The 12,330-nt window shown below is 43.3% G+C and overlaps 1 protein-coding gene across 1 annotated transcript in view; it reads right to left on the bottom strand.

The window, feature by feature from the left end:
• Positions 1–12,330, bottom strand: part of LOXHD1 (lipoxygenase homology PLAT domains 1) — a 269,577-nt gene that overhangs the window by 209,203 nt on the left and 48,044 nt on the right. The window contains exon 9 of the mRNA XM_067464668.1: positions 8,886–9,021. Coding sequence (XP_067320769.1) covers positions 8,886–9,021 — 136 coding nt within the window. The remainder of the gene's footprint in view (positions 1–8,885; positions 9,022–12,330) is intronic.

Raw genomic sequence — 12,330 nt, 5'->3', positions numbered from 1 at the left:
CTTATAGTTTTGACATTCCTTTGTTCTAAAGATGGGAACCCTCCTTACAGTAGTTTTGGCCAAGCAACATAAGAGTGTGCTCAAGATGGCCAAAACCAATTGATGTGGAAGTGCACACAATCCAGGAGAGGTTGCAAACGCTTGCATTTGCCTGCACCTAGAAAGGGAAGACACTTCCCAATCCTCTCCTCTCCCAATTCCTGAGTTAAGTGAACTATCTTAGTATGTTCACCTAAATGGAAAATACCAATACTAGGGACAAAAGCACCAATGATCTGGGAGCAATTGCACCAATTGCGGTTGCTAACTGCTATCTCCATGCTACTCTATCATCAATACATTTGCTTAGGGACCTCATCACATGGATGAGGTTCAGAATAATAATAATAATAATAATAATAATAATAATAATAATGATAATAACTTTCTTCTTATATCCCATCACCATCTCCTCAAAGGGATGTGGGGCAGCTTACACATGGCACAAGGTGTCTAAAAACAGAACTGATGTTCTCTGTTTGGCTGTTTTCATGAATATGGTTAAATGCTGGCTTAGAATGCACATAAAGAGAGAATACTTAGACTACTGCAATGCTCTCTACGTGGGGTTGCCATGGAAGACGGCTCGGAAGCTTCAATTGGTCCAGCGTGTGGCAGCCATGATACTAACAGGGGCGGCACACAGGGAGCATACAACCCCTCTGTTGCGCCAGCTCCATTGGCTACCAATTTGCTACCGGGCCCAATTCAAAGTGCTGGCTTTGGCCTATAAAGCCCTAAACGGTTCTGGCCCAAGTTACCTATCCGATCGTATCTCCATCTACAAACCCACTAGGACTTTGAGATCTTCCGGGGAGGCCCTGCTCTCGATCCCACCTGCAACACAGGTGCGGCTGGCGGGGACGAGAGACAGGGCCTTCTCGGTGGTGGCCCCTCGGCTGTGGAACGCCTTTCCCACGGACATCAGATTGGCCCCCTCATTGATGGTATTCCGGAGGAAAGTGAAAACCTGGTTATTTGAACAGGCGTTTGAATAAGCAGTGCAATGAATTTCAGGAAATGGAACTACGACTGACGAGTTTGGATCATGATTCTAGTTATGAGACACCACTGAATGTTTATTACTGTTAAATTGTTTAATTTGTTTCTGTGTTAACTGTTTTTAAGTACCTTGTTGATGCCGCATTGAATTTTTGCCTTGATTGTTCGCCTTGTTTTTGCTTGTTGTAAACCGCCATGAGTCGCCTTAGGGCTGAGAATGGCGGTATACAAATGAAGTAAATAAATAAATAAATAAACATAAAATTGAACCCAGTTGCTATCCCAGAAAATAAAATGGTTGAGGAAATCAACTGTACATTACTCAGCAATGTAAGATGACCATTACATCTTGGAGACAGTGCACTCTTAATGTTTATGGTTCTTTTGATTTCATCAGCCAAATCATTTCTAGTTGACATTAATAGGGATAACTTCCCCCTCGTAAAGGGTCCGCCTGTCACTCTGGTGGGCATATGATTATGGGCAAACTGATAACATACCATCAACCATCCAGTCTTAATCTTAGCATAACACATTATCCGGAGGTGTAAAATTGCTACAGTTTGACACCACTTTAACTGTCATGGCACAGTGCTATGGAATCATGGAAGTTGAGGCTTTACAAGGTCTTTATCCTTTTCTGCTAAAGAGTCTGATGCCTCACCAAGCTGCAACCTCCATGATTCCATAGCACTGAGTCATGGCACTTAAAGCCAGCTGAGTAGCTTCCAAGTTCCCTCTTCCTCAATGGCTATGAGGTCGGAACACTCACAGCCCCAGTCCATTCGCCTATATTGAAGGCACAAAGTCTTCCTCTTGATGCCAAAGCACTGGTTTGAAGGCGCTAAAGATTCCTCAACATCGTCCAGATGAGCTGGGCATGAAGTATGAATCTTAAGGGTATAAACCTGAGAATTGGTGATAAGAAATGACTTGACCAAGGGCTTTGAGCCAAGCCTTTTGCACGTCCATCTGTTGAGCTTTTTGGTGGTGGAATCATAGAATCATAGAATCAAAGAGGTGGAAGAGACCTCATGGGCCATCCAGTCCAACCCCCTGCCAAGAAGCAGGAATATTGAATTCAAATCACCCCTGACAGATGGCCATCCAGCCTCTGTTTAAAAGCTTCCAAAGAAGGAGCCTCCACCACACTCCGGGGCAGAGAGTTCCACTGCTGAACGGCTCTCACAGTCAGGAAGTTCTTCCTAATGTTCAGATGGAATCTCCTCTCTTGTACTTTGAAGCCATTGTTCCGCGTCCTAGTCTCCAGGGAAGCAGAAAACAAGCTTGCTCCCTCCTCCCTGTGGCTTCCTCTCACATATTTATACATGGCTATCATATCTCCTCTCAGCCTTCTCTTCTTCAGGCTAAACATGCCCAGCTCCTTAAGCCGCTCCTCATAGGGCTTGTTCTCCAGACCTTTTATCATTTTAGTCGCTCTCCTCTGGACACATTCCAGCTTGTCAATATCCCTCTTGAATTGTGGTGCCCAGAATTGGACACAATATTCCAGATGTGGTCTAACCAAAGCGGAATAGAGGGGTAGCATTACTTCCCTAGATCTAGACACTATGCTCCTATTGATGCAGGCCAAAATCCCTAAAGAATGAAAAGGAAAGCATTGCCCTCCTCCCTAGGAAGGGGTGGAGCCAAACAATTGAGCTGGGGGAGCAATCCAATCGATGTAAAACAACATTGATAGACAGTTATAGATAACCAAACAATTCAACTATATATTTACATACATGTGGCACCAGAAGCGCCGTCACATGCATCTCCTCTTACAAACCAGCCTGGGCACTGCAGTCATCGGAGGAGGCCCTGCTCTCAGTCCCAACCCCATCCCAAGCACAGCTGGTGGGAATGAGAGGGCCTTCTCTGTGGTTGTCCCCCACCTCTGGAACTCCCTCCCTAAAGAAATAAAACTGACTCCCTCCCTACTCTCCTTTAAAAAGCAACTGAATACCTACTTTTGCTCACTAGCATATTGGAGACAAGGGGGATTAGATAGTTGAGAGATCACTGCCGGGCCACTGGTTGAGAACTATTCGTATTTAGGCTTTCCTGGTCCAGACCAGCTCAATGACCTCATTTGACTACATAACCAACCCATGCCATTTTGTGAACCCTTGCTGGCTGTTGTACACTAATGTGGATGTTTTGTTTAGATTTATGTTATTACAGAATTTTGTCTGATTACATGTAGTTTAATTTATTGGTGCCAGGCAGGCATGTAGCCAGGGGGGGGGGGGCTCGGGGGGCTTCAGCCCCCCCCCCCCCCGAAATTCTCATGGTGGTTCGCGAAAAGGCCTTACTGGTGCATTATTTAAACTGTTATGTTTATTCATGTCATGATCTGATCACCATACTCAATATATCCCATATGCATGGGGGTATTGGGGTAACGATACAAAAGGTTTGCTAGGCTAGCCCCTCTTTCACTCAGACTCAGCCCCCCCCCGAAACTCAGCCCCCCCGAAACCCCCCCTGAAAAATTCAGCCCCCCCCCCCCCCCCCCGAAACGAAATCCTGGCTACGGGCCTGGTGTCAGGTTTAATTTACTGCTGTTAGGTCTTAATTTGATGTTAGGTTTTAATGTTACTTTTATATGTGGGGTTTTTCTGGGGTTTTCTGTTAGTATCTTGTGTTTTATGTAGGCATTGAATATTTGCCATTGTTATGTTGGAATCCGCCCTGAGTCCCATCAGGGAGATAGTTTTATTATAATTATTCTATTATTATTATTGCCAATGGAATTAGATGTGATGAGAAAGACTGCCCTGGAAGACAAAGGTATTGATTATCAATCATTAAGACACAATCATGGATCCAAAGAATTTGGGAGAAGGTATTGTTTTAACCGGATGGACTGAAAGAAAGATAAAAGGGTTACAAGAGTTTGGCACACAATATAAAGAAAGATAATGATTGGGATTTTCCCTGGCTTTCAAATTTGGGATGGTTGCGACAATTGATGATTGTGGTATTTATGCTCACAATAATGGGAATATATGTTTATTGCTGTATACAAAGTTTATTTCCCTTTAAGTGCCAAAGCGAGACTATCAACAGGTAATGCTTATTAAACCAGGTTATGAGGGAGCCAAGAAATTGATGAACACATTTCAGCTTTGAGAGAAAACAAGGGGAAAAGTCTCCATGCTTCATAGGGGATTTGATGACTGCTATGCTAAGAAAATTTAGATATGAGGTGAAGATCGTTTACAATTAATGTTTTCGTAGTGAGTGCAAAGTTATTGCATGCCATCTTGGAGGTCATAAGCAAACTGTAACCAATTGACTAATGCCAAGGCAGGTGGCAAAGAACCCATCAGATAGTAATAAGCCGTTAGTGGGAAAGCTTTAAAAAGGCTTAGAGAAAAGTAGATGGTGCGCTCACTTTGCAAATGACTGCCAAGCACCCCTTTCTGTGCAGAGTGTGAATTAAGGCTTCAGTTATCATCTTCCAGTCCTTCAGGTTAAATGGCTACAGCACACCAGGCATAAATCTACAGCTTTTTTGGGGGGACACAGATGGGACTCTGGGATTGCAGCTGATACTTTGCCTTTCCAAGGCCAACCTTGCTGGCTCCGATCACAAAGGGAGAAAATCCAGACCAGGCACCAATGACAGCATTATTTTTTAATTTTAATTACATTTGGCCTACCCATAGATTTTAAAGTGTGTTGTCTTATTTGATAATGTTTATGTTATTGTTTTACTGTTTTGTTGTTTAAATTGCTTGTATTGTTATTGTTTTTTCTTGTATTGTTGTATTTTGGGCTCAGCCTCATGTAAGCCACACAGAGTCCCTTGGGGAGATGGTAGCGGGGTATAAATAAATTATTATTATTATTATTATTATTATTATTATTATTATTATTGCGGGTCCTGTAAAGGCTTAGGTTGGAGCCAACAAGAGGTAAAATGGCACAGCAATTGGATGATCAACAAATCTTTGGGCAGGTTCCAGGGCTTACTTTGATTTCAGATTTATTTATTGATTAGCTGTACCCGTATGCATTGATGTGGCCAACCTTCCCTCCCTCTTTCTCTCCTTCTTACTTTCCCTCCTTCCTTCCCTCCGTCTTTCCTTCCTTCCCCCTTTTTCTTTCCCTCTCTCTTTCTCTCCTTTCTTCCTTCTCTACCTTTTTCTTTTCTTCCTTCCTTTGTTCTTTGGTTCCATCCTTCTCTCTTTCCTTCCCTCCCTCCTTCTTTCTCTCCTTCTTTCCTTCTCTTCTTCCTTCTCTACCTTTCTTTCCTTTCTTTCTTCTCTGCTCCCTTTCTTCCTTTTTTCCTTCCCTCCTTCCCTCTTTCCTTCCCTCCTCCCTTCCCCCCTCTTTTCCTCCCTCCTTCTCTCCTTCCTTCCTCCCTCCCTCCCTCCCTCCCTCCCTCCCTCCCTCCCTTCCTTCCTTCCTTCCTTCCTTCCTTCCTTCCTTCCTTCCTTCCCCTCCCTTCATTCCTTCCCTCTAGACATAGGCCAGAAAAGAGTTGGGCTCAAAGGCAGTGCTTGAGAGAGGTCCGTCCCAGCTCTCTGCAGAGCAAGGGCTCCAGGGTTAGTGCCCTCACATTGCCCTCAGGTCTCCTCATTGCTCCTCCCAACTGCCATCATCATTGAGGGCCACAACCTTCTGATGTGACTGAAGCACAGGAATGGGCAAGGACTGCTGAGGTGGCTGTTTGTTTTCTTTTCCCTTGCACGGGGAGAGGGGGGAGTCGTTTTCATGCAAGTGCTGTATTGTCATTTAGCCTTTTTGTGTTTTAAAGTCCTTTCCACTTTTGGGGGGGGGGGTTATGAGTGATGGTCACTCGTTGGTTGGTTAGAGGTGTAATGTCCAAATTTGATGTCAAGTCATCTAATTGTTTTTGAGTTATGTTAATCCCACAAATGAGCATTACATTTTTATTTATATAGACTCACCGTCCACTGCCATACCTTACTGTGGCCCACTCTGGGGGTCATGGGGGTTCTGTGTGGGAGGTTTGGCTCAATTCTATTATTGGTGGGGTTCAGAATGCTCTTGTAGGTGAACTATAAATCCCAGCACCTACAACTCCCAAATATCAAGATTCTATTTTCCCCAAACTCCACCAGTGTTCACATTTGGGCATATTGAGTATTCGTGTAGAGTTTGGTCCAGATCCATCATTGTTTGAGTCCACAGTGCTCTCTGGAAGTAGGTGAACTACAACTCCAAAACCAAAGGACACTGCCCACCAAACCCTTTCAGTATTTTCTGTTGGTCATGGGAGAACTGTGCCAAGTTTGGTTCAATTCCATTATTGGTGGGGTTCAGAATGCTCTTTGATTGTAGGTGAACTATAAATCCCAGCAACTACAACTCCCAAATGAAAAAATAAAAATTTTGAGTGAAGGACATACATTGGGTTGTTAGGTATCTTGTGTCCAAATTTGGTGTCAATTCGTCCAGTGGTTTTTGAGTTATGTCAAGTTCACAAACGAACATTACATTTTTATTTATATACATTTATAAAGAGAAGCAAATTGAGAGTACTGTTAAAATGTATTTAAAAGAACACAAACAAAGTTAAAAACTTGGCATTATACTTGATTTCCTTTGACCAGAAGCAGGCCACTTGGGGTGCCTCTGGTGTCAATATGAGAAGGTCCTCCATTGTGCATTCTACCATATAGACACCTTGGAATTACAAAAGGCTGTTGTCACCAACCATAAGGTTAGATTGGGAGGTTGTCAGTCTAAGAATTCTGTTTGCTGTCCCCTGGGATGCATTTTGAAAAACTAGACAGAGATCAAAAATGACTAAGAGGAGTCTGAACTTTTGATGTAAAATGGCTCATTACTACAGCTTTGCGGTCTTCTCCTAAGACAGGCGGTAACCTTGCAGTAACCCTCTGCAAGAGTGTGAGGAAGGCAGTGAGTCCCACCCTTGGAGCAAAGAAAGCATACTCCTTTAATCCAATGGAAAGATATATATGATGTGGCTGAAGACATGTTGAGTGATTGTGAAGGAGGTGTGTGAAAGATGGAGCTGGAGGAATAAAAAAATTGAAGACCAAAGGAATGTGGGGAGATGCATTTGAATCTTTCTGTGAAGAGGCTACAATACATTGACCAGGTTGCCTGCTTTTGTTTGAAGACTGTTGTTCTGTGTTGACATTACTCACATGGTAGGAAAAACTTTCCACATGAATGCCAAAGCTTATTCTGTAGTCTTGTGCAATCTGGATAAACCACTATCTGTCCCGGATTTCGGAGAGGGTCCCGATCCATTTTTCGGGAGCCTCTCAAATTCTGGAGGACAGAAATCAGTTTTCAATCTGGGAAGCCAAAAGATTTGCTTTCTATCCAACCCATTATGGGAGGGGACCTTCCCAGGCTCTCCTTCTCATCATTTTAGGCCTTATATCCTTCATTAAGACCTAGATTAAAAGCATCAGAGTTAAGATACCACTCTTTCTGCGATCCTTTCCCCTCTGTCTATAGAGGAGACCTGGGCATAATGCTTTGTTAAAGCTGTTTCTACTCAAGAGGAGACACATCTCACAGTTCTTTTTCCAGGGCATTTAAGGGGATTTCCCATTTCTCAAGGAAGGCAGAGGGATCGACCCTCGGCTTCCTTTAAAAAGCCCTCCCTTCTCTCTTGATTTGGAGGTCCCGGGAAGGAGAACTGGTGCCTTACTTCCTTGCACTTCAATCTCCTTTCTGTTTCCAAATCAAGTTAGAAGGGAGGGCTTAAGAAACTTCACTTCCTGGGATCCTTTTCCTTCTAGCAGCTGCCTCCCTCCTCACACTCCACATGTGAGCAAAAGAAACCAAAAGCAGCCAGTTTTCAACAGCCACTGTTGTTGTGGCTGGTACAAAAAATGTCTGTGGGGCCCATGTTGTTACGGGCTTCCAAACAAGCCGAAGGCAAATGTCCAAAATGAATCCATGCACAAGCCTATTATGCTGTTCCTCTTCCAGTAGAAGAGGACCCCCCTCCCCCCAGCAAACTATCTGGATCAGAGAGAAATCTGTTTGAATCCTAAGCCTTTTGGGAACTGTGAGTGTAACAAGAAAAGAGAGATCTGTGCATGTGTTGCAGATTTTCCTCATGTGGGCCTTCATGTGGAAAGTTTTCTTCATTATCATGCACTTTAATGTGTGCCCGAGACTGATCTTAGCTGCTCTGTGTCTTTACCAAACATTATCACCTTTCCCAATGAATCATATATTATCCTGACATGTCCAAGGTATGATAACCTGAGAGATCTACTGGTGGAAACATTCATTTTGTCAGGATTAATTTAGTTATGTATGTGTTTTAAATGTGCTTCTATATTTTTCCCATATGGATTCCACTGTGTATTAGAAATGCTGTGAAGAATGTTCATATCATGAGGCTGTGATTAAGTAACCTTGAGAAGTAAGAGAATGTTTGCTCTTGCTGGGAAAAGAAGGGAGTAGCCAGTCTCAGCAAGAAGAGAAGAGATAAGCAGATGTGAAGAGACTTTCATTTTGACTGGTTCCTGTATTGTAGCTCGCTGTAGTAAGACGTGTCTATTGAATGTGCTTAGTAAAACTTAGTTTCTTTTGTAACTCAAAGCCTGCAGAGTCCTTATTTTACAACACGGTGTCTGCTGATCTAGCAATCCTTCTGCTGTGCACCGCCAAACTCTGACACATTTATATCAGTGGTTCTCAACTTGTGGGTCCCCAGGTGTTTTGGCCTACAACTCCCAGAAATCCCAGCCAGTTTACCAGCTGTTAGGATTTCTTGGAGTTGAAGGCCAAAACATCTGGGGACCCACAGGTTGGGAACCACTGATTTATATAATAATTAGCAATGTCATTCAATACTTCCTCTTTTATATACCTACTTTTCAGCCTCTTTTGGCGCAGTGAAATCATTTCATAGAGCTCCCGTTCAAACAGTCCGTCACCTTCATCCTCATCCAGCCATTTCCCGCAAGGAAATGTCTGTTCGATGCCAGTAAATGGGCAGTACACCACCACCTGGTAGATGGAGGACCAAAAACAACAAGAGATTATTCATTTATTTATTTACCATATTTATATACCGCCTTTCTCAGCCCAAAGGGGCAACTCAAGGTAGTTTACCATCGGCATAATTCAATTAGCCATACTTAACACTGTTCATGCCTTCAATATGACACATAATACATTTTTCACTCACATAAATACAAAAGGAAAGCTTTGAAATTGCAGGAAGAATTTGATATTCTTAAGGCATACATGTTTAAACTTCAGTATCATATATATATATATATATATATATATATATATATATATACACACACACACACACACACACACGTACATACACACACGTACATACATACACACACACACACACACAAATATTAAGCAATCTTTATTCAGGATCATCACAGACCTTTTCATATGTCAGTAGCAGCACTAAAATTGTGGAACTTCTTCTCAAGAGCGGTCAAATTGATTCCTTCCTTCCTTTGTTTTAAACAGGCAATAAAGACTGTTCTTTACACTCATTAGGTTGAATCATTGAGTTGGAAGAGGCCACAAGGACCATCCAGTCCAATCCCATTGCACCATGCAGAAATACACTCAAAGCTCTCCTGCCTGATGGCCACCCAAACACTGCTCAAAACGCTCTGGAGAAAGTGGCTGCACCATACTCCAAAGCAGTATATTTCATGGCTGAACAGTTCTTACTATTAAGAAGTTCTTAATGTTTAGGCAGAACCCCTTTTCATTTGGTTTGAGTCTATTACTCAGTGTCCTGTTCTCTGGAGCAGTGAAAACAAGCTGGCTCCCTTCTCAATATGACATCTTTCCAAATATTTAGACATGCTATCATGTCTTTTCTTAAACTTCTCTTCTCCAAGCTACCCAAATCCCTAAGCTGTTCCCCATAGGACTTGGCTTCCAGAAATGTGACCATTGTGGTTGCCTTTCTCTCAATGTATTCCATCCCTTCAATATTCTTCTTGAATTGCAGTGACCAGAATTGGACAGAATTCCAGGTGAGGTCTGACCAAAGCAGAATAGAGGGTTATGATTATTTCCCTTGATCTAAACCACATGTGTCAAACCCACGGCCCATGGGCTGAATCCTGCTCTTTGTGTCATTTTATTCATTCAGATGCCGAGCGCCTACTCCTGTATTTCTCCTCTTTAGACATCATGACTAGAGTTGATGGGAGCTGTGACAGAATCACCTCTGGAAGGATGCAGAATAGTCAAGAGAGTGGGGGTTGAATGTTGATACATACAAGGCTTGCAGATATAATGTTTAAGTCTAAAATGCTCTTTAACCTTTCCCCAGTCTCAGAACCACAAGTGCAATTGGGTTGCAATTCCCATTATCCTTGGTCCTCTTGGTAGATAATCAAAATTTATTTTTATTATTTATTTATTTATTTCAAAGTTTTATATACCGACCTTCTCACCTCCCTTGAGGGACTCAGACCATAAAAACACATACAATCGGTAAAACATCATAGTTCATATTACAATAACACATTAAAATAACAAATATATTCAAAACTACAGTGGTCAGTCGTCATACTAAAATCGATTATACATCATCTTCCATCCAAATCTTAGGGTGTTGTCTCATTCATCGAAAGCCTGTCTCCATAACCACATCTTCACCTGTTTCCTAAATGTCAGGATAGAAGGGGCGGTTCTGATCTCCGGTGGGAGAGAGTTCCAGAGTTGTGGGGCCACCACCGAGAAGGCCCTGTCCCTCAGCCTCACCAGACGCGCTTGTGAGGCCGGTGGGACTGAGAGCAGGGCCTCTCCAGACGATCTCAATAATCTTGATGGTTCATAGGGGAGAATACGTTCGGAGAGGTAAACAGGGCCGGGAGTTGTCATTCAATAACATCTGGGGATATAAACTTGGTAAAAACTAAAGAGCACCGATGACTATGTAAACAGATTATAGTTGGTCCTCTGTATCCACGCATTCTCCATCCATGGATTCAACGGTCCTTTGAAGGCAACCATGAGGCTGATGTAGCCCTTGATCAAAATGGGTTTGACACCCTTGATCTAGACACTATACTCATATTGATGCAGATTAGAATTGCACTGGGTTTTGTTTAAGTTGGTGCATTATACTGTTGACTCATGACCATACAGGTACGTAATTTGGGATTTTAATAGGGAATCTATTTCTTCTCCAGAGGAATCAGCCCAATTTGATCTTGATGTTTTCTGCCCAGTGCTAGAAGGCACATTCAACAGGGTGTAAAGGCATTCTTCCCACTGATATTTATTTATTTATTTATTTATTTATTTATTTATTTATTTTGGTTGCTTCTACCCCGCCCTTCTCACCCTGGGGGGGACTCAGGGCGGCTTACAAAAGCAAGGCACAATTCGAGGCCCGCATCACATAACAGCAAAGGACAATAACATCAATTAACAAGACAGCAATTCTCGCAATAACAACAATTAACAGAAGACAATAATTATTATAGGCAAAAACAAGCATAAAACCAATACAAACCTCATTGATGGTCAGCGTTTCATAATCTCATAGTTAAATTCCAATTCCACTATTGTCAGTCCTTTCAGTCCTATCCATCTGACTTCCATATTTAATTGTCAGATTGCCCAAAGGCCTGGTCCCACAACCACGTCTTTACCTTTCTCCTGAAGGCGAGGAGGGATGTTGATGCCCTGATTTCCCCCGGGAGTGAGTTCCACAGGTGAGGGGCCACCACTGAGAAGGCCCTGCTCCTCGTCCCCACCAGCCTCACTTGTGATAGCGGTGGAGTCAAGAGCAGGGCCTCCCCAGATTATCTCAAATTCCGGGGTGGGACGTAGAGGGAGATACGTTCGGACAGATACACGGGACCGGAACTGTAAAGGGTTTTGTAGGTCAAAACCAACACCTTGAATTGTGCTCGGAATTGCACCGGCAGCCAGTGGAGCTGACACAGCAGGGAGGTGGTGTGCTCCCTGTATGTCGCTCCGGTAAGCAATCTGGCTGCCGCTCGTTGGACCAGTTGAAGTTTCCGAACAGTCTTCAAGGGCAACCCCACGTAGAGTGTGTTGCAGTAGTCTATACGGGATGTAACAAGAGCGTGGACCACTGTGGCCAGATCAGACTTCCCAAGGTATGGGCACAACTGGTGCACAAGTTTTAATTGCGCAAAAGCTCTCCTGGCCACTGCCGAGACCTGGGGTTCCAGGCTCAGCGATGAGTCCAGGATCACTCCCAAGCTGCAAACCTGCGTCTTCAGGGGGAGTGTAACCCCATCCAACACAGGCTGTAACCCTATACCCTGTTCGGCCTTGCGATTGACCAGT

The sequence above is a fragment of the Anolis sagrei genome, chromosome 2 (genome assembly GCF_037176765.1).
Source record: "Anolis sagrei isolate rAnoSag1 chromosome 2, rAnoSag1.mat, whole genome shotgun sequence".
Lineage (NCBI taxonomy): Eukaryota > Metazoa > Chordata > Lepidosauria > Squamata > Dactyloidae > Anolis > Anolis sagrei.
Note: the sequence above shows the minus strand (reverse complement) of the source record. Positions and strands in the feature narration are given on the sequence as shown.